Consider the following 22,370-nt stretch of genomic DNA (forward strand, 5'->3'; position numbering starts at 1 on the left):
CGGCGCCCGACGGGAAGCCGAGTCCGTGCCGCTCTCCCCGCCGCCGCCTCCCGCTTTCGGGAGGACTACAAGTCCCGAAAGGCAACGCGCGCCAGGCACCGCCTCGCTGCCCGGCGCGCTGCACGCTGGGAAATGTGTCCGCGCTCCGCTGTGCTCTGCGGAGAGCGGCAGCGTCCAGGACTCGCTTTCCCAGCGTGCCCCGCGGCGGCGCTGTGCCGAGAGGCCGCCGCTCCGCCGCCGGCGCCCTTCTCCTGCCTCCACGCAGGGCCCGGCTCCGGCCGCCGGCGGGGAGCGCGGGGGGCGCCGCTCCGCCGGCCTCACCCCGCTCCCGACCTCTCCGCAGTGCCCGCACCCCGCGAGACCGGGACCGGGCTGCGACGGTACCGCTGCGAGTGGCGAGTCTCAACAGGCGCTGAGAGGGGCACCTATGGCGGCTGGCGGGGGTCCTGAGGGGCGAGGGGGGGCGGGCGTTGCCATGGCAACGGCTGTAAACAGCGCGGGGCCGGCCCCGCGGCCCGGCTCTGAGGCGATTTTGGGGCCCAAAGCCCCGCTCCCGGCTCAGGGGCGGCGTTCCCCGATTGTCCCCAACCGCACCGCATCCAGGGACCGATTTGCTGCTTGTTTTAGGTTCACAGCAGCCAGATTCTGTCTCCAGCTGTGTATTTAGTTATTTCTGTGGTTTTTTTTTTAAGATATTCCATGTTCTTCCCGGCTGTTGCCCAGGGCCCCTCTCGGATCTCCCCGTGAGGCCACAAATTGCCAAATGCACCCCAACAGCCTGAAATCCGTCCTGCCAAAGAAACACAAGGCTCCGGTGAGTTCAAGGATTCCAGCCAAACACCCAGCCCCTGCCCAACAGTGGGCTTTGGAGCCTTGCTGGGAGCCCAGGGATCATCCAAAGCTATTAGGGAGTCACGCAAAATTTAATCGTCTTTATATTTTGTTTAATTGAGAGCAAAGGGGGGGTAGGGAGGGGCGGAAGCTGTGTGGTGATGCAAACTCCTGTATTTCAGATTCAGGTGTCATCCTCGTGAATTAATTACAGGGTCTTTAAGGGTGGAGGAAAGAGAAGAGGAATATAAATGTCGTTCTTGGCTGCAACAAGTTGTGTGGACATACATGCCAAATACTGCAGCCAGAATTTGACCCATATAGTTTAAACTAAGGAAAGAAAGAAACCACAAGTTGTTTAATTGCAGGCTAAAAGCATCTTACAGCCAACAGGAACATCTGCTCCATAGTGTGCATCAGTCTTAGTAAATAAAACAAACCAGCATGGAGAAAAAGCATACCCAAATTATGAAAAAATAAATCCCAGAAACATGTATACCAACAAAGCAATAACGACTTTTGCAGACCTTAACCCCTCCATTTTTATTTTGGAGTTGTTTTTTTCTCATTAGCATTTTGGTTGTATTTCAGGAATGTGCCACTTCTGTGACAAGCTGTAAGTGCTACAGGAATACAAGAACTTTAAGTATTACTCTTTCCCTAGAGCCGGGACCTTCTCTAAGCATTTTCCTCATTGGACAAAACAAAAAATCAAATCTCAATAGACTGGAATCCCACTGTTTCTCCAATATAATCCTCATGCTTCTTGCAGTGAAAATCGGGCATTTAAGCTTCTGAGCCTTTACATTTAACTGTTTCAAGGCTTAGTCAGTCTGAAGTTTGGGTTTTGACAGTGACATCTCTGGCCTCAGACTTCTGTTGGCACATTATTAATTTTCTTTTAAAGCTTACAGGCAGAATAGGAAAGTATTTATATTGGACAACATCATACTAATTGTTTGGTTGTCCTAATAAAATAGAGCAATCCAGCATAGATGTCCTTTTTTTCCCCAAAAAGAAATACTGAGGTAATTCCAAGAGATAAATTAATTAACAGACTCCTAAAATAACAAGATTTTGCTTTCAGAAGATATCATAGAATCATGTAGGTTGGAAAACACCTTCAAGACCATCAACCTGTACTGAATCCCATCAGTAGACCGTGTCCCTTAGTGCCACTAAGGGCAGAAATTAGTTTCTGAAAGAAATTTCAGTTATCACTTTTTACTGTTCCTCAGAGATGAATCTGCTCCTCAGACCTCATCTTCATTAAGTTGTACACTGCTGGAAATCCAGCTGTTTGTGCAGGTTCACCAACCTGCATTTAAAACTCACAATCCACACGAGTCAGCATTGCTCAATACACCCTCGCTATGGGACACATGCTCCACTGCAAAGCTCCCTACTGGAAACAAGACCGAAGTCAAACCTGTTCTTTGGGTTTCATCTGGATTAATGCAAGGTTCTGATTTGTGTGATGCTTTAATTTCCCAGTGCAGATCATGAAACCCTTTTTTACCCAAAGAGATGAACACTTTCCCACAATCATGTAGTCTGGGCAGCACAGCCACCAGGAGACGTGCAGAGGTGTTTAAAAAATTGTACTGGTGTGGGAAGATGACTTGTTGCTTTTTGTTCTTCAAAGAACAAAAAGTTTACTTGGATTTCAGGTGTGCTCACTCCTGGCTGAGGAGAGTTTCGGTATGCCCCTCTTCTTTCTATTCCACTACACTCTTAGGCAGTGTGTGATTGTGAGGCATCATATGAGGTATTTCAACCTAATTTTGTCTCTTTGTTGTCTTTGTAGTGCTCTTAGAACCTAATCCTTTCTCTCTTTTCAGTCTTTTCAGCTTTCTGCTAGAGGCCGTTGGTCCACATGGCCTGCATTTGCATCAGGGCAGACTGTCCTAAAGAACCATAAACCCTGCTGTGCCCCAGAGGAGAGGATGTCTAGGTAAGCACAGCTAATCCACAGGATAGCTAAAAACAGTTCTTGAAAACCAAGAATTTACAGAGTAGGGTCTCTTCCAGCACCAGTGAGAATACTGAGGTTGGGATATTCCACAAAGCTTGAGCATAACAAAAAATATTGTTGGTCCTGACTGGTAGCTCTACAGGATATGTCAAATATTTATGTAACAGCAGCCATGCTTAGTATAAACGTACCAAGAAATGCTATCATTTAATGATTCACTGACCTACATTTCATAGGATCCTATCAGGGCTCTGACTGCCCCAACAGGCTCCACAACCTGTCCAGTCCTAGACATTTGGGTGCCTGGGCTCAAGACAAGTCCTGATATGGCACAGCTGGGTAACCTGTGATCAGGTGCTATAAGAAAAGCTGTGAGAAGCCTTCACTTAGGCACGTTTGCCTGTTTCTTGCTTGAGCCATGTTGCAGCCACATCTGTCTTGTACCTGGCCTGCTCACTTGACATCCCAAGCTTGGCACTGGGCCTTCATCATGCTTGTGGTGATCATGAAGGATGATCACTGACCATCAGGGGACCTGCTCTGCTTCTCTTGTTCACGCCCCGTTGGTCACTGTTGCTGGTTGTCTTGTCACCCCGGGGTCCAAGCTCCCTTGTGGCAGACGCAGCGTTGCTCCTGCTTCTCCGGCAAGAATCAAGGGATTCTGAATCCAGGGTCTGAGCTGGGTTACAGCCACTGAGCAAAGTGTCCCCCGAGGAGGCTTTTCACAGGTCTGTCTCACGCCTGAGCCTATTCCTAACCCCTCATCCCCAGTTAGAGCTCTGCCATCACACAGCTCCAAGCCCCTAGGGTAGGGGAGGACAGTGCAGAGCCTGTTGGTGTACTCAGGGCCCTGACAGACCTGCAGGACAGCTGTGCAGGGTACAGTTAAGGATAGCTGGGCTTCTCAGTTTTAATTCTGTTTTTAATGTAATAATGAACTAGGCATGATGGCATCCAGCAAAGGGACAGTTGGCCTAGGACCTCAGCAGATGTAATAAGTTATCAGTACCTTTTTGAAATACTTGTTTTCCTCGACTTCTTTCCAATTACGTAATTAGCATTTATTCTTTTCGGACACAGAGAAAAAACTCACTTGTCTTTTTCTACCAAAAAGTATCATGAAGGGGAAGGCATACTTTTCATAGTAACAGCAGGATGTCTTGAATAGTCTCCTGCTCCGTAGAGGAAGTTTAAATCATCCACTGTACATTTCATGATTTTTCCTTACATGAGAGAATATAATAAGTGCTACAGTTAAAAAAAAAAAAAGAAGAAAAAAAAAAAGAAAAAAAAGTTCTTCTGTGAAGCAATGCACAGTAGGAAGAAAACCAAGGTACTCAAGCTGATTTATTATGCGTCCAATCCTATGTACATGACACAAGGCTACGTGTCCTTTCTTTTCCTGTGTCTCTGCAGCAATAAACAGGCCCTTCTTACCATTCCAAAGCCACGCTACTTGGAGCAGCTGGAGTCTCACTTAAGGAAAGAACTGCAATATCTTGACCTGACTCAAAGGAACTCCCAGGAACTGAGATTACAGGTCTGACACAAGATTCTGTTGACTTGAAACAACATTCTGAGATTGGTTATTTAAACTGCTCATCCAAAGAAAATAGACAGGAAAAGTATGCACCTCTGAGTAGTATTGGATAAGTGGGTTTGCAGCTCGTGTTAGAGACCTTGCTCAGAAAGCAGTTTCTATCTCGTGTTGTAGTTTATGTGTTGGGTTTACACGTTGTTGGGTAGCGTACTTCACATTTTCTGTAACTGTTCCATTTTCAATCAAAGGCCAAGTAGTCAGAAAGACCGTAATCTAAAGTGGGTGTGAAACAATTTACTCACTGAACTCCTGAAGACTCCTGCCTAAACCCATAAAGTGTGTAGATTCCAAAATTTTCACTGTAAAATTCTTATTCTTGAAGTCAGGTTTCTGCAAGTGACAAGAATGGACTCTCTCCTTCAGCTCTTGCCTAAGCATAATCAGGATCCCCCAAATTAGTAGTTTCTACTGTATCTGATCCTGGGGGCTCGTTGTGTTTGAGAACATACCTATTGAAAACCACTTCAATTCAAAACACTGAGTAGGAGTACTCCTGTTTTTGTAATATCCTGCAATTAGAGCATTTACACAGTGTGGGAAGTTTGAATTGGATTTTCTCTGCATGAATTAATTCAAATTCTCATTCCCAAGGGAATCCTGTAGCGATGAGGAAAGAAAGTGGTATATGGAAGAGAATGGAGAGAAATAAAGAGTGACTAATGGCAAGAGAAAACAGGTTTCATAAACGTGCTTATGCTTTGAAAATATTTTTGACTGTCTTACAAGACGTGTTTAATTGTGCTTAATAGTGAGGAACACTCAGAATATTACCTATTGCTAGTGAAGTCTTCCCAAGACCCAGATACAACGTGGGAATGTGACTGTCCTCTCTGAACAAGATTTACTCTGGTGAGAAGGATGACATCTGCACAGCAAGAGACTAGCTGCCTTGAAGAGCTTGTCATTTAAGTAGACAAAACAGGCAACAAAATCAGCAATGGGATCTTGTTACATATCTTTAAAATTATCCATATTGTAACAAGTTCTAGTCAGTTCTATCTGAAGAACAGCATTTTTGCTTGATTTAAGCTTTTCTTTGGCACTAAAATCTCTTCTCTCTGTCATGCTGTGGTGTCTATCAGCATTGGAAGTCATTCCACCTGTGCATGACAAATTTGGGACTGTGGACCAGAGATGGAGAGACCAAATACAATGTAGTAGAAGTATTTTTATACTTATTCTCACCGTCATGCTGTTTGTTTAAGACAACAACGATCTGAATTCTGAGAAATGTGCCACTATTTCCTCAAGCTCTCTTTCTTCTCTCAGCCCTACAGAGAGATCTTTGAATTCTTCATAGACAACTTCAAGACCTACAAGCCCTTGCTGTCAGCTATAAAGAATGAATATGAAGCTACACTGGGTAAGCTCTTGAACTTTGGTGGGGGAACACTAACAGAGATGTCTTACACAGCTGATAAGTTCTGTTGAATATATATAGAGAGTAAACATTCTAAAAATATATAGAGAGAGAATAGTTCAGTGGAAGTTGAATATGTATGACATACATATGTGGCAACTGATAAAACTATCTTTCTGGCCCATTAGTGGAGTCTTCCTATGGCCCAGATGTGACATGGGAGTCTATTTCCTTCATACGTAACATAGTTGTTTGTTTTTCTGTAATTTATCAAATTTTTAGATTTAAGGTTCTTATTTATCTTATTTTTTTTAATCTCCACTACATAGACAGCTCAGGCAACAGCAATGTCTCAAGGTTGTTCTGGAACAATCATGTCTACAGTGGAGTGTATCATACTAATATATTTGGATGCATTTGTACCGGTAACTTGAAGCTTGAATTACTCCCGAAGCAAGGCAGGGCAGAGAACTGAACTGGCTGTTCCCTGTCCATTCTTAGTGTGCTTTAAACTTCTCTTGGTGTTAAGATGCCACAGTGATACCAGTACTTTGTAAACAATCAGAGGGCTAGAAATAGACTGTAACCAAGAGCTCATTTCACATTAGGCACTGAGCAGCTGTCAAGTGTCAACAGTTTTCTACCAGGACAGTCTCTTAAAGGACATGTACTGTTTATCCCAGTACCTGTTACCTGGGCTACCTAATCACTCATTGTAGGCAAAAATCTTTCTTTGCGCAGTGCACTTCAGTCACTTAAATGAGTCAGTATTAATCATTACATAAAAACATTTTTTAAACTATCAGTTTCCTTCCAGAACTCTTTAGCAAACATCTCTTTGCTTCAGATCCCAGAGAAATGTGCTGCAGTCTGAAGCCTGCTTGTACTGCTTTCTGAAGCCTTTTTTTTTTTTTTAATATATTTAACTATCTTTTGTATTTAAGTGGTTTTTGGTTTTTTTTTGACTCCTCCATATTGCTTGGATATGGTATTTCTCCTTTTTATTCTTTGAAGTCTCTGGAGATGCAGTAAAATGTATCCTTTATGATAACTTTATATTTTGTAAGAGACAAAAGTAAGTGTCTTAAGAACAGAAAGTATAAAAGAGAAAAGGAAGGAAAATGACTGATCTGTAGAACTGTTCTCCTAACTATTTATCTTAAATTATTCTTATTCTTAAATGATGTATGACTGCATAACTGGTTATGACCTAGCAAGCATACTGTATCTACAGCATTTCAGCTCCTTTTGAAGCAGAACCTAAACCCCCTATATAACACAGCATTGTTTTTCTCAGCCAACTATTATCTTTTTGTCCAAGTGATTTAACAGCTTTATCTTGCTCTTTTTTTCTGCCAGTCATATTCCATGCTAGCTTGGACTGTATGACATTGAAGGTGCTCAACACTGCATCCACTGCTGGTGGGAGTTCTCCCTATAAATGTGCTAGCATTACTGCATATTCCCAGTTCAGTCAGAATAATCTATTTTTAAACAAAAAGTAAAATCTTACTACTTAATTAAATGTTGTCCTAATACTGTACTGCTTACACTGTATGTTTAGCTGCATTGCTTTGGCAGCACAAAGTCTGGAGTAGCATAGCTGAGCACACAGACCAGAGAAAGCAGAAGCCTCTAATAGGAACAGGGATGTGCAGCCTGTACTGGCTGCTTGCAATTATTTGTCTTCTGCCAGAACTGGACGTATGACTGCAGCTGCAGCTCTTTTGGTTATTAAGGTTGTGCTGAGACAGCACTGAGGCTTTATTAGCATTGTTTCTGGAGTAAATCCACATGAATGTGAAGATATTAAGCAGTATTTGAGCACTGTGAAGGAGAGCTATCCCCACAGCTGTTTGCTTAATCTGAGATAAAGATTCTGTTTTGGGAGCTCCTTTAAGAGGAAAAAGAGTGACAGGGTAGGTCTTCACAACAATGTTATCCACAGCTGCATCCATTTCTTGATTAAAATTATACTGAGATTGCTGTGTCCACAGAGGCTTCACATCTGCTCCTCTGTGCTGGTGAGACATCTGGGCACATTCAACTGTCCTATACGTGCAATGAGCTGTACCACAGCCTGAATTCTTTCCAAGTGGGAGAATGTCTCTCCTTTCTTGGCATGAGTTATGAGAGGTCATCAGAGAGCTAATGTTCTTAAATGGCACTGGCCAGCATCCACACTACAAAATAATCACTTTGGCAGTCAACTAGTTGTGCTCAGTCTAGCTTCTGACATACTAGGCAGCTACAATTAAGCATGCTGTTGCACTTAAAGGGGTTTGCGTGTGGTCAGGAGCCAGTTGTGAAACACTCAAATTACACCCCAGAACAAGTCTGCTGAAGTTTTAACATGGTGTTCTTAGCTCACACTGAGAACCCAAATAGTACGGTGGCAGAATCCCTATGCTAACGCTCTAATTTTTGCTCTCTCTTGGGGAGCTGTCCTAGTACAAGTGGAAAGAGTTTTGAAAAACCTTTGGTACAGTTACAGTGCAGGAAGGAAACTCACACCCAAGTATAATAAGAGAAGTAGTTCCTGTTCTTAGATTTATGTATGCATTTTAAGTTTTAAAATACAAGGTTTGTTGCACAGTATTTATACTTGAATACTAATATTGGGTTTTTATCAAGGAGGAAAAAATCTGCAAATCAGATGATTGAGCATCCACCAGCATTTCTACCCTTCTGTTCAGAAGAGGGTATTGCTGTGTGTGCCTTATTCAGCAGTCAAAACCTTTGCCACAGCCTCATTTGACTCACACCATATCCTGTCTTTAATCATTTTTTTCTTCTGGTGGAATTCCATCCAGTCATAAAAACAAGGCTCCACACCAAGGAGATGGTGTCAGATGAAATTCTACCACGTAACAGTAACTGGGAATTGGGACCCAAGTCAAGTACCAGAACTAGTCTCACCAGATATGTATTTTAAGGAAAATTTTCAAGTCAAAGGGGAAGTATCTGCAAGTGAAAAGTACAAATTACAGCAGAGAAAGCCAGTATGTGCATAAGTTCTTTACTAGATGTACTGATGAGAAATGCAAAAGAAGTCAGTGCATTCCTGAATAGAGAGGAGAACATGCAGACATGTTTGTAAACTAAAAGTTGCACAAGACCGTGAATTTGGAGACAAAAAAGCAGATAAAAGTTTATGGAGAATGTGCCTTCACAAAAGATGGTAAGCTACTAATTACTAGCTGTCTTTATCTCCATGTGCTGCCTGTGCTTAAACAATGACAACTTCCCACCTAGTGAAATGTGAAGTCACCTGTGCTTATTATATTTCATCAAAACTGTAAATACTCAAGAAAACAAAATAAAATACTGTTTATCCTTTGTTTTCCAAACCATGATAAACAGCATTAACTAAAACCAGAAACCCTCACATAACAACGCTTATGAAGTTTATATGCACAGCTAGATAAAAGACAGAATATGATCTCAAACTACACTACTCTCACTCCTTAGAGGCTCACCAGGACAGGCAGTAAAAGCCCTGTGTTCACTCCCACTTCCAACACGCACTGTTTTTGGGTTGAATATCCAACATCCCAGCTGAGTAAAATTCAGGCTTTGCTGCTCGTTGTGAGAACCCACCTCTGCTTTCTTTAGCTCATCAGAAGGAGACAATTCGTGCCCTAGAACCCCTGAAGGCTATGGTCACAACTGTGTCTGAGGAGTGCTCCCAGCAGATATTGGCACTGCAGGAAAAGGAGAAAGTTGAAATAAATATGTTAAAGCAAGAGAAACAACATTTGTTAAAATTTATTGACGACATGAAGGAAGAGAAGAGTTCTCTTCAGACTCAGGTAAATTAGACTATGAGTCAAACATTTCCCAGCTTCAATTAGATGTCTTTTATACATCTAATCTCTTGCCTCCCAGCCTCTCATCCTTTGATGTCAGTAGTAGTTCTGGAGCGGGCACTGAGCATCTGGCATACTGGATCTGGTACGGTAGTGATACTGGATCTCAGCCAGCTCCAGAGAACATCCTGTTCCCTTGGGATAGGCTGTTCTGCTGCTGTCAGAGGTCTTCGCTTGTATCTGTTGTCCCATCTGGTTCTTGCAGAGTCACATTTAAAGTGAGGAAGAAAATTCTAGTACTAGCATTTTAAGTTCTCACTTAAAAGTACATGTACTCCTTACAACATTGTACCTTTAGCATCTTTAAATCTGTATCATTCATCCTCCTGCCAGTGAGTTACATTAGTATCTACTGACAAGATTATTTAAGTCTTTCCAATTTAAATTGTTGGTTTACGCAGGTCTCAGTTTCAGGCACTGAGGCTGAAATAATACTACTGCTAGAGAGCAACATGAGCAGAGCTGCTCCATGAGGAAGGATGAGCCAGGAGCTGAGGGTGATTTGCAGTGCAGTCAGAGCCACGACCCACCAGGGCAGTCTCAGAGCACTTGAGCAGGGGGCTGCTAAGTCTTCATCAACAGTTCCAGATGAGGCAGTTAACCCCAGGATCCAGCCATGGGTGGGGGGAAAGTAAAAGAACACCTTCATTCATTCATTCCCTATGTAGGGCATAAGGTAGGCAGCAGCAGTAGCAAGATGTGACCTTGTAACAAAATGCACATCATGGGAATAAACTACAATTTTACACATAATCCCAGTCCATAGAGTTCCAGATTTCTGATAGTTTTGCCTATGGGAAGAGTAGCAGCTTTTTTTCCTGCGTGACCAGCAACAGAATACATTACTGGGAGGTTTTTCTAGATAAGGTTTACAACAGAGGAGTGGTGTAACCCAGAGCATGAAACTTACGTAATTCACTTTCTAGAAGGCTAAACACAGATGGAGCACTCTTCTACACACTTCTTCAGAGTTTGAATCCTTCTGTCATGTTTCCATCAGGCCATCCTTTTCTACAGTGTAATCTCTCACCCACTCTCTTGCTGCATTTTTTTTCCCCACTTTGCACCCCTTACACCACTCTCTGCTCCTTAGGTTCTGCTCTGTGCTCCTGATAAGTTCAAGCCTCTGTTTCCTGCAGGTGGAGCGTCTGCAGACGAGCGTAGCTGAGGAATATACTCGCTACCTCAATGAGCACGGTGCCCGCAAACTGCTGCTAGCAAAACTGAATGATATGCATAACGAACAGCTGAACGTGAAACAGCGCCAAGTCCAAGGTATGGAAAGTGGATCTCCATAACAGCCTGTCCTGCCCAGAGACCCAAGTGCATACCCGTGGGTACAGTGTTGAGTTTCTCAGCAATATCATTAGATATGCTCTGATTCTTACAGTAAGCTAGACAAATTCAGACAATATATCCATGAATATGTAGGCAGGGATGTACCTCCTAATAGTCTGACCTGACTCAATAAGCCGTTGCTTATATACTTGTATGTTCTTAATTAGCATTACGGGTAAATTGGAGGAAGGAGCTGCCCAGTGCAAAGGTTCTTTTATCTTTTTTTGACTCCTGTGCCAACAGTCATCACATCTTACCCAGCCATAGCTGGCACCTTGATGCTTGTCCACAAAGATGAACTTCTGAAATTCCGGAGCTGCAAATACCTTCATTTCTGCAACTTACTGGCATTGGTGGCACTGAGGTGGTAGGGACCCTTTCAGTATGGGATCTCTGTTGATCCACAGTCTGGCTCCAGGCACCCATCATCCTACTGGTTCATACTCACTGGCTACAGCTGTCGCATCTGCCTAAGAGTTCTCCCGGCCTGTGCTCCTTTCCTTGCTAATGAAAACCAAGCCTGAGCCTTTGAATATGTATGTGTATGGGAGAGCAGGCAGGATGGTAATGTAAACAGTAATGTGAATGTAAACACTGCAGGTTACTCCAAGACCTGCAGTTCTCTACTCATAATACAGTCCATACCTATTCAGCTTTTGTGGTCACTTTGTAGGGTTGTGTGATCTAGGAGCTCAGTAGATGATTTAGAAAACTATGACTGCAGTTTTACTGTCATAAATTTTCATCAATGGCTGTTGTTTAAAGATGTCAAGGGTGAAGATGTGGTGAAGTTAACTTTGGCATTAAAGATAGCTCGGCAGGACCTCACAAAAACCCAGGTGAAGCTGAATGCAATGATAGCAGACTATGGAGATGTTGTCCCCCGGAGAGAGTTTGAGTCACTGGAGAAAAAATACTCTGATTTACAACAGGAGGTGAGCATAAGCTCCTAATTTTCAAGCTGTACCACATGAATGCAAACATAATGATGCTTAAGTATTCAGGTTGGGATAGAGATTCCGTAAATCCAGAGCTCTCATATAGGCACATCTTTGTTGCTTCTACATGAAATACATGAAAAGCCACTGTTTTCTAATCCCCTAAAGCTCACAGTCTTTTGGTATCACAGACTATCTGAACACTCAAAATCAGTACACCATCACAAACCTTTAACATCTGTTTAAACCGAATTAGCACCATAAAAGCAATAACAGCCAAAAGACCACCAAAAGCCTGCAGATCACAGCTTGGGAAATACTGTTTGAAATCATCATAAATATACGTAAATTAACTAGGTTCATCTCACATACATGGCACAGTTTTGTCCAAACCACAGCTAAGTGAAACTACTGCTGAGCTGGGCTATGAATTAATTTCTGTCTAGCTGGGTTTTTGCCTTTTCCAATAGTATTAAATGGCTTCTTTACCCTACTGCAATGCCAGGGTCATCAACCCCACCACAGAGCTGATCAATGCAATTTCCAGCTGTGATAGAAGTGGATGAGGTTCCTCACGTTGCATGTGTTTGCTGCCTTTTCAGAATAAAGGTTTGACTGCTTAGCTTACACATCTTGCACTTCCACATAAGCAATGCCATGTCAGACAGCAAAGGGATAACACAACACCAGTGATGAGGATAGGGTCTGCTTCCAACCCTGCAGTGGCAGAAAGGCAGTGGTCCCACAAACTACTCTCTAGGAGGAAGAAAAAGAGAATACCTTGAATCCCACCATGTAACCAGCGCACAGCTGTGGTGAGAGTTGGGTGAGAACCCCCCGTGAGGCAAGAAAATACTGCATGTCTTTGTGTGTCAGAAAAGCCATGTTGCTCTGTTCAGGACACATTTGGGCCACTGGCAGCTCCATTCCAGCCCTGACCATTTGCACAGCTTGATCCACTGTATGTGTCCCTACATCGTGGCATAACAGACACAGGCACAGCCCTCAAAAGCCAGACTAGAGCTGTGGTTATCTCTTGTGATATACTTTTGTACTGGTAAAACAAAAATGAATCACATAAAAAAAAAAAAAAAAAAGATCAATGGATCTGAAGCAGATGCACATAAGATGTCTAGAAAAAACTTTCTCCTTCTATTTTCTAGTAGATTAAGGTCTGTTTTTGAATACAGAAACTGGTATACAAGGGTCACTGACATATTTTTTCATAAGTTTTTGGAAATAGTAACAAGAAAAAAATTATAATTTATTTCATCCAATCTAAAAGTAATTAGCCAGGGATTGTTCTCCATAAATCCGTGGACTACACTGACTGTTCACCTGATCTGTCCGACCACAAAAAAATTCTGTTGCTGTAGTTTGTTAAAATCCTTCTTTCTGTGTGCTTTAGATGGAGACTCTAAAGAAGGATTTTGATCAGCTCCATAAGGAATATCAAACACTGCTGGAAATTCAGAGAGAGACTGCAGAAGAGCGAGACAACTTCTTCACTGAACTCCAGCAAGCTCAGCGCAGTTGCACACCCCGGCCAAACTGGGCAAAGTGTTCAGGTGCCACCTGTATTCAGCTCATCTTTAACCTCTTTGCTGTGGTATATTTCTTACCTGCAACATCCCGTTTTCTCCTAGGCTTTTAGTGAAGCAGCCTGAGAGAGAGGGAGAGAGAGGAGCTTGCAGGCTATTCCATTTTGCCTTAGATATCGTAGGAGACAAACTGGATGTCTAGAGATCTGTAATTATTATAATGCTCCTCGTGGATTCACACAAAATCAGTATGCATAGGCACATTCTCCTCTTGCAGCAGCTCAGGGTCTTTTTGCTCTTGCAGAAGTGATTCCTGGCGGAGCTGACCGGTGGGACTGTCTGGCTGAGGGGAAGACCAGCGATCAGCTAGTGGATGTGCTTCTGGAAGAAATAGGAACAAGACTCCTAAAAGAGATGAATGTCTTCCCTGGACGGGTATGTACAAGCTTTCTCCTCTGCTTGTTTCCACTGAGATTAATTGGTAATACATATCCTCTAGGAAAGTGGCAGAATTGCGTTCATGGCTGGACTTGGTGTCTTCAATGCTCACCTTCCCATTAGTGTAACCATGGAAGAAATTAAAGCTGGGGAAACTCAACTGCAATAGAAAAGCTGAACTTGAGAGTGAGCATGTTGAAGACAGCTGAAGCAGCCACACACTGCAGCGATGCTACATGAAGGCATGCAGATCATACTAGTGGGCTAGAGCTCCTTACTAATTCTCCACTATATAGCCGAGTCAAATTAACATCTCACTGTCTGCAAATACATGACACTAGAGATCAGATATACTCAAAACTGCCTGGACACAAAGATTTTGTCAATCGAAAATCACTCATGAACTAAGTTCTAAGTTCTCACCCTGGAGTAGCTGAGACACTGCAGAGATGCTGTCTCATAGTACTGGAAATGAGAGCCATACAAATGGCTCCTTTTTAACAGTTTTAGGCACTAAGAATACAGCTCTGGCTGCCAGTGGGGGGAATGCTTTATCTCTCTCTGTTTCTTTTCCATTACTTAGGGCAAAGGGGACAAGGTTCCTGTATACCTCAGACATGTAGGCGAAGTCAAGAACAAAAAGCTGACGAAGAAGGATGTGGTGGACATCCTGAAAGACATCTGGAAAGAGAAAATTGCACTAGAACAGCAGGTTTGTCAGATGTTCTTTCTTTGTAAACAGCATTTGCTGTGACAGTCAGCCCAGTTGGAAGATTTTGGGAAACCAGGGTCTCACCCATGTCCTGCCTAGGGTTTCATCTGCATAAAGCTGTGTAAAGCATTTTAAGAACAGCCTCAGCTGGTAACCTTGTGGCCTGGCAGGCCTCCTCACGGATCTGACTCATTAATTATGACACTGTCAGGTGGATAGCTGGACTAGCACCATCTTATGCCTAAAAGGCTTCTTCTGCAGCTCCTGTTCCAGGGACAGCTGAGTACTCATGGCACAGCTCATGCCTAGTCACCACTGCAAATTCAGAAACATCCAGGAGACCACAAGTCAGCACCACTTGCTTTGATGTACAGGGCTGAAAAGTACAGTGGTCCAACAGCTGTTGCAAGAGCAGCTGAGGTGTCCCTGAAGAAGCCACAAGGCAGGGTGCCCAGGGGAGGAAGCATTGCAGTCACCCTGAGCTAAATCAGCCATGCTTTTGAGTCTGAAACCTTATCAGTTGGTCTACCAACTGCTGCTATTCTGGGGTGTGATGATAACATCCTGGTCTGGAGAGCACCATGACTATGCGGTGTCTGTTCTTAGGCAATGGATGCATTAGCAAAATCTGTGCAGCCAAAGCATGGCCAGTTTTTTTTCTTTTTCTTTTTTTTTTTTTTTTTATGGGCAGGGGAAGGGAGTTGATTCTAACCCATGCCAAACCATTATTAAGGTACATAGGGTTTTGTGCTCATGCCAGAGAACAAGTGGCACTGCCAGAAAAAAAATGAGGAAGCAAGGACTGAGAAATCACTTATATCATTAAACAAATGACTATGAAAGTGCTTTGGGTTTGTTACACACACAAATACTTCCCTCTTCGTTGGCCAGGGTGGGTTAGGAGTGCAGGTAGAGGCCAAAGGGGTGAGGAGTGTTCTCAGCCAAGACAGACATTTGGCTGCCTGCCTGGGGAGATCAAGACTCAGCAACAGAAGTAGCTGTTTAAATACAATACCATCTCCCCAGATATCAGACAAGCCCTGTTACTGTGCCTCAGTTATGAGAGCAACCTTGAGAGGCAGAGCCACTTTACAGGTTCCTTCTCTTAAGCCAGAAGCCTAGAAACATCTCTGAGGTCAGCCCCAAACAGTTTAATGTTTTCTATGGCAACTTTCTTTTTACTTTCAGCTGGGTTTCCTGGGGAAATAGGGATGTTGCAATCACTGTCTGGCTTTACTTCTCTTCAACAACCACTCCAGGTCTGAACCCACAAGCTAAGCTCAGCTAAATCTGACACCTAAATCTATAGCAAGTTCCTATATAATTCACAACAGTAGGCAGGAGAAAAGAGACTTTATCAGTATTCTCAGCAACAGAAGAGCTTCACTGTAACTTCCATGTTCAGGCTGTAGAGAATAAACCTAGCAGAAACATTTTGAATGACCTAATAGCAGGGAAGACTCCAGCCAGCACTAGCCCTGTTAGCAGAGGTCCACAAAAGACACAACTACATGTAAACAGCTGGAATCTAACTGGCAAGTTTGATTTAGCTCTGCTGCTTATGGGAGTTGCTTGCTTGTTATCCGCAGACAGGGAAGCGACCTGTTCTTCCCGAGTTCTTTCTCAGCTACCTCCAGAAGAGGTATGGAGACACCTCTGCCATGGAATGGTCTTACACCCTGTATGAGAACATGCGACTCTGTCCATCAAACCATGTCATGAGCTCATTCTACAACATACTCACAGGGAAGGTAGGCAACCTGCAGCCCAGTGCTGCACCTCTGTAAATCACTAAACGCACTTCAGGTAAATTTTCTTTTTTAGAAGCAACTGCAGTCCTTTTGCAGTTTTGCTTCCCTCTTGAAGGTAGTCCAAGGGATGAGAGAAAAGGCAGTTACTGATCTGTGAACCTTCCCTGTTTCACAGGTAGGTGAAGAACAATACCACATGCAGAATCAGCTGATTTCAAACCTGCAAAAGGAGCTGGCTGCCTGCGACAGCTCAAACAGCGGATCCCTGACCAGCGAGCAGTTCAGGCAAGAGGATGACCATTGCCCACTAAGCTCTGCCCAATGTGGTGCATGCTGGATGTTGTGATATGCTGAGTGCGTCTGCTTTGCTTATCTGTCAGCACAGCCAGGGGAGCAGTTTTTGTCTTTAAAATTCTTGTGAGGACAGCTGTAACAAGTCTGTACTTGTGAACTTCTGCATTAGGTTTAGAATAATGTGAATACTGCAAGTTTGGAGTAGTGAATGTGGAGATATCTGAGAACAGATGTGGGGTAGTTTACACATACAGAGAGACAGGCTGGCAGCACCTCTCCCCAGCGAGGCTCCCTGGGGAGCAGTTTGAGAAGTTTCAGAACCCTACACAGTGCTCCCATGAGCTCCTAGGACAGGTCACAAAGCATTTCTGTGAATTCCGCTACAGCTGCAAGATTTGTCAGTCTTCTCTCAGTTGATCAATCACGTGTGCTTTTTTAAGCAATAGGTAGATAAAGCGTTTCTTTGGGCTATGGCACAGAGAAGCAGCAGCAGCCATTTCCAGCACTTCAGCTGGGAACACAGCTCCAGTACAGACATGCTAGCTACCAGCTAACTGATGCTCACATCGCATTCATAGATTCCCAAATGGCTGAGCATCCAATGCTCACCTGAAGCCAAAGCTCTGATGAAAACTGTGCCTTTGTTTTGTTACCTGAAGATGCCTGTACTTCTCGAAATGTGCATCCTCTTAAAAGCAATTAATTTTTGAAGATTTGGCCCATGGAATATGGGCATACTCTTGTAACCTAAAACACTGCCAGCCATACTGGCACTCGTTAACTGCTCATACTGTAACAGCACGTTGTGTTTCCTGTCTCCATATAGGATGGCTCTGAGGGAAGCTTTTCCCCTGAAAAGACGAGGTTCAATCCAAGAACTCATTGATGCAAGCAGATACCAGCTAGACAGCACTGAAGATCTCATTGACTACAAATCCTTATTCAAAGAAGTAAGCTGATGTTATCTATGTTTTCCTTTTGACTCAGATTTAGGCAGAGGACTTAAATGAGATTTGTCAGGTTAACTGGGTTTATCAGACTACCACAGCCTGCAGTGCTCACCACAGGCTGTAACACCTGAAAGTAAGCTGCAGACAACTGCAGATATCTGCAGTGCAAGTCTGTGCCTTTTCTGTGATAGGAGTTTTCCCATATTTTCTCTTTATTTACACTTTTCTCATGAAAACTCCATTTCTAGGAAAGCTGAGTTATTTTAGCATACAATGGGGAATGGCTCCTACCCAGACTGGGAAAAACACATTTTTAGTACTAACATGCCTGCAATTTCCTTCAGGATGAAGAGGGGAACCCTGAACCTTTTGTTGCAAAGATCAGGAGTCAGTACGTCCGTGAAAAGCAGGAGTATCTGAGAGAGCTGAGGAACAACCTAGGAGATTTAAAGTAAGTATAAAGGGAACAGGCTGATGGGGACAATAGATCAGAACAATGTGTGCAAAGAGAACCCCCCAGTGGACACAACTGTGTGGCAACTGCAGGGGCTATCATAAGGTCCCAGCTGTAAATACACAGTTGTAAATACACCTTGCTGTGCCCATGCACTGGGTCTGGTCTTAAATTGCTCCTGTGCCTGCAGTGACACCACAGAGATGCTCAAGCAGTGCAAAGAATGAGTCCCCTAACAGCAATGCTAGCATGAAGAAAGGCAAGAAAGGAGCAGGATAAAGATCCTGGAATCCACCAGCGGACTGAGCATCTACGGCACACTCTGCTCACTGCTGAAGCATGAGATGAGCAAGGGAAACCATGGTCAGACAGGAGCCTATAGCCTGACAATCAGGGAATCAGAGGGAAGCAGAGAAGAGAGGGCAGATGGGATCAACACATTAGACCAGGAAAAAAAAATGTGGAAAGGCCTAGTGGAGGTCAAGAACAGAGATACAAGTGTGCTGGAAGCCAAGATGGAAGAGGAGTAAATGGGTGGAAAGAGCAGACAGTGCTGGGAGCCTCCAAGTAAGGAGGAGTATTTGGGGGATGTGGACTGGAGGTGCTGCCAAAAACCCAGGCGTCACTTCTCCCTAGTCTGGTTTTGCGAAGTAGTGAGTCAGGGAGAACAGCAGCATTTGCCAAGGAGTGGGAATAACAGCAGGAGGTGAGGTGTGGAAGGGTCAGGAAAGGAACTGAAGATATGGAGGGTGACTCAGGATGAGAAAACTAACAAGATGAGAGTGAACAGGCTCACTGGGAGCAGCAATGGGAGAGCACAAGGCAAAGAAGAGGCAGGACAGACACAGCCTGTAAGGGATACGGCAGACAGTGAGTAGAGAAGATTGCTTCAGTAATTGAAGTCGGTCTGTTGACATTCTTCAGCTCTCCAAAAACAGCAGTAAAATCCTGTATGTCCTCAGAGACTGCTTCTGAGGAATGAGAAAAACAAGCAGGACTGACAACTGCAGACTTGAAGGTGAAAATCAGATAAATAATTCCACCTGAAAACAAGACAAGCAATGTGTAATTTCTGCTTAGAGAAGTTTTGTGCCAGGCAGCAATCAATGAGGATAACACTGAAAGTGAGTTAGATGCCCAGGAAGCTAAGTACTGACAAAGGTGGGCACTGGATTAAAAAGGGAAAATGTAGTTATGTAACAAAGGGTATCATAAAGCACAACAGAGCAGAATTAAAGTCTTCCCAGGTTAGTAGAAATCTAACTTTTCCTAACTTCTTTTCAGTTTGAGATTTAGTACTTTACTTTATTACATGCATATTTAAAAAAAAATACTAGTGGAAGCAGAGATAATATCAAAAGGTCTCTCTGCTCTGCATTTCAAGCAAAGTGGATTCTCACTGTGGCACAAATACATAAATATTCCTTTCCCATGCCACAGCACAGCAAATGACCAAATTGTTCTTTGAACAGAGAGGTGAATGCAGAAGACCTGAAGGCAGCCTTCTGCACGATTGATCCTGATATTGACGGTCAGACACTAGATACCTACATTGGCCTGGTCTATGAAGTTGGAAGAGAACAGACAGACCAAGAAGTTGTGCCTGTGGACACTGCACTGGAAAGATTACTCGCTGGAGATGTGAGACGCGTGGGGCCCGCAGCCAGGGAAGAAAGCAAGACAGACTGTGTAGGAGAGTATTGAGACTTCCAGTACTAAGAATAAATAGCCTGTTTGATCTTCAGTTTTTGATACAAAGCTGAGTGTCAAAGTTACTGCATTAAATACCTCTTCCATGTATGTAGAGAGATGCCTAAAAACTACCAGGTGAGATAAGATAGTTGGAACTATCAGATGCACTTTCAGCTTAAGCAGCAAAGCCCTCCGGTACAGTTTTTCAGCTTATGCAGTCATTTCAGCTCAGCAAGACTCGCAGGTAGAGGCAGCCTGATCCCCACACAGGACTGACATCCTCAGGGCGCTGGGGCACCACTGGGTGTTGGGCTCTTTTGTTGATGATGCAGTGACTGCTCCAACAGTCATTGTCTGAACCTGTGAGCTTCTATCAAATTCAAGGCTACAATGTGACTGTTTAGGGTTTTTACAAGATAGGCCTCATGGTTGGTTCTTGGGCTCAGAGAAAGGTTTAAAAGATACATTTGCAGAGTATGGTGCCATCAACACAATCCCTGTGCAAGTGAAAGGCAAGTTCAACCCAACCAGGTTTGCTGTCACGTCTTTCCCCAAGCAGATTTTTATCCTGAGGTAGCTGCTGTTGTCCTGTATGAAGTCACTTCGAAAGAAATTCAAGTGATGCCTCAAGAATAGGTTTAACCAACTCTGAGCTGAAAAAATAATCCTAGTACAGAAACATTGAAATCTGCTTCTTGCTTCAAGGAAGATACCACATGAATTTTGGTAACTGTCTTTCCAACCACTGACACCAATTAATTTTTCCTGTTCATTAGTGCCCTCCCTCTCCAGCGAGGGGAATAAGACAGGTTCTTGAAACTAAAACCCCATTGGAAAAGAGCTCTGCTACCTAAATTGCTGAATAAGTGGAGCAAACAAACTCAAGCCCATTAGTCTCATAGTTTGACAAGCAAGAAAGGGCAAAGCTGAGTTCAGAAGATACCCTCCTAACAAAGTGCTAGTTTCATGAGCAGTTGCAAAGGGATTCCTGCAAATACTGATGGCATTTGTAAACTGGAAATGTATCATAGCCTGCACGACAAAGTAAGTACCACTGGGTCTGTGAAGTCCCTGGGATTTCTTCCTTGAATTGGATTTGGTGCTATGTACTTCCAACTCAAACTGCAAAACACCCAAAATGGAACTATAAAAGCACTGAAAAGGGAAATGCATCATCTAGCTAGAAATCAAATGCTCTAACTGCACATATCTCTAGGAGTATTCTGGAAAGAATAGCTGTAACATGAAAAAATTCAGTGCATCTAAAAAGAGCAGGGAATTTAAACACAGAGGATAAGTTTGGTAGATTAACATCAAATTTGCAAAGCTCCTCAAGAAAGCACTGGGCTACAGAGAGCAAGAATCACTTGTTTTGCTTTACCCAAGGACTTCAGATTCCAAAAAGTTAAACACATGGCCCTGTAACCAGCAGTTCTTTCTTTTGTCCTTCCAGTTACATTGTTAGCACATTAAAGATGGCAATCTGTCCCTAAAAGTCTTGAGTTTAGTTAGCTAGAGCAACAGAACACTTTTCAACAGAAGAGAGAACAGATACGGAATCTTACCTCTTCATTTTACAACAGGAACCAACAACTTCCTGGGATGTTCTCCCTATTCTCTCCTTAAATGCTCTTCAGAAAACAGGGTTCTTGCATGTTTTAGCAACAGAGAAAAAGGAAGCTGAAAATTCATTAATATTTTAGATCAAGATTTTCAAGCCCTGGCATGCAAAGCCTCAAGCACACACTAAAAAAGTCACATAATGGCAGAAAATGAATATTAAAAAGGTACTGATTTTGTAATATGCCAGTTAAGACAAAGCTGTTTCCTTGTGACTGTTGAAAAAAATAGCCATCTTTGCTATATTAATGGAATTACTTTAAAAAAAAAAACAAACAAACTTGAAAATGACCGACCTTTGTGTCGGTACTGCCTGCCAAAAAAAGACTTGAACTATAATTGGCCTTCATTTCCTTTAGTGTTGTGCAAAGCTTGTCAAACATGCAAATGTTTCTGCCAAGAGCTGGGTTGGATTTCCAGGAGTCCTATTAACTGTACCATTTGGATCTCCAATTTCAGACACCTGGGAAGTCACACGGCACTTTTCAGGAAGCAAGTCTTCCTTATGGATCTAAGAAGAGGGAAAACAGTTCCCAGTAATTCTAGAACACTTCTACAATGCAAGAGAAGTGGGGAAAAAAAAAAAAAAGCAAAGGCTGTTACTTCACTTCTTCAGTCTAGACATGTTCAGCATATAGGAAAGAGCCACTGGCACGATGTTTGACTGACCCCAGCTGGCAATGCTGACTGTGTTCAGCCCCACTCCGTCTGATTAAGGATACTGCAAAGCAACAGCCTTGAGCCATCCCTTCCTCACAGACAACTAAAAATTAATCAACGTAAAGACTCAAATTTTTAAGTCAAATTAAACTATTTACAAGCTCAAGTTTCCAAGTCCAAGACAGAGCAGTTAATAATTAAGGGGAAAAACTATTATTTTTTTCTCTCTGAAAATAAATAAGCACTTTAAGTGTCTTACCTTGGGAACTACTGACTAGCTAAATAAACATAAAGCTTATTAGCACGTAAAACAGGAAAAATTATGTTCATTCTTTCCCAGCTTGTGA

At 43.1% G+C, this 22,370-nt stretch overlaps 1 protein-coding gene and 1 long non-coding RNA gene across 3 annotated transcripts; one reads left to right on the forward strand and one right to left on the reverse strand.

Moving 5' to 3' along the window:
• Window positions 1-80: 80 nt before the first annotated feature.
• TSNAXIP1 (translin associated factor X interacting protein 1) lies at window positions 81-19,851 on the forward strand. Of its 2 annotated transcripts, XM_068693613.1 has the most exons (15): window positions 116-814; window positions 2,673-2,785; window positions 4,223-4,346; window positions 5,676-5,769; window positions 9,382-9,578; window positions 10,775-10,910; window positions 11,739-11,908; window positions 13,320-13,479; window positions 13,757-13,887; window positions 14,474-14,602; window positions 16,192-16,353; window positions 16,529-16,638; window positions 17,474-17,597; window positions 17,942-18,048; window positions 19,524-19,851. In XM_068693613.1, the coding sequence occupies exons 1-15, from the start codon at window positions 764-766 to the stop codon at window positions 19,753-19,755; spliced, it is 2,040 nt and encodes a 679-aa protein (XP_068549714.1). In that variant the 5' UTR covers window positions 116-763; the 3' UTR covers window positions 19,756-19,851. The 2 variants fall into 2 exon arrangements, with proteins under 2 accessions (XP_068549715.1, XP_068549714.1); XM_068693614.1 differs by lacking the exon at window positions 14,474-14,602 and having other exon boundaries at window positions 81-814.
• LOC137862003 (uncharacterized) lies at window positions 672-21,696 on the reverse strand. The gene is made up of 3 exons (XR_011099996.1): window positions 21,309-21,696; window positions 9,367-9,470; window positions 672-790 (listed from the first exon to the last, which is right to left on the reverse strand). It is a non-coding gene; the product is annotated as an uncharacterized lncRNA (long non-coding RNA).
• Window positions 21,697-22,370: the final 674 nt, after the last annotated feature.

This window comes from Anas acuta, chromosome 10 (genome assembly GCF_963932015.1).
Source record: "Anas acuta chromosome 10, bAnaAcu1.1, whole genome shotgun sequence".
Lineage (NCBI taxonomy): Eukaryota > Metazoa > Chordata > Aves > Anseriformes > Anatidae > Anas > Anas acuta.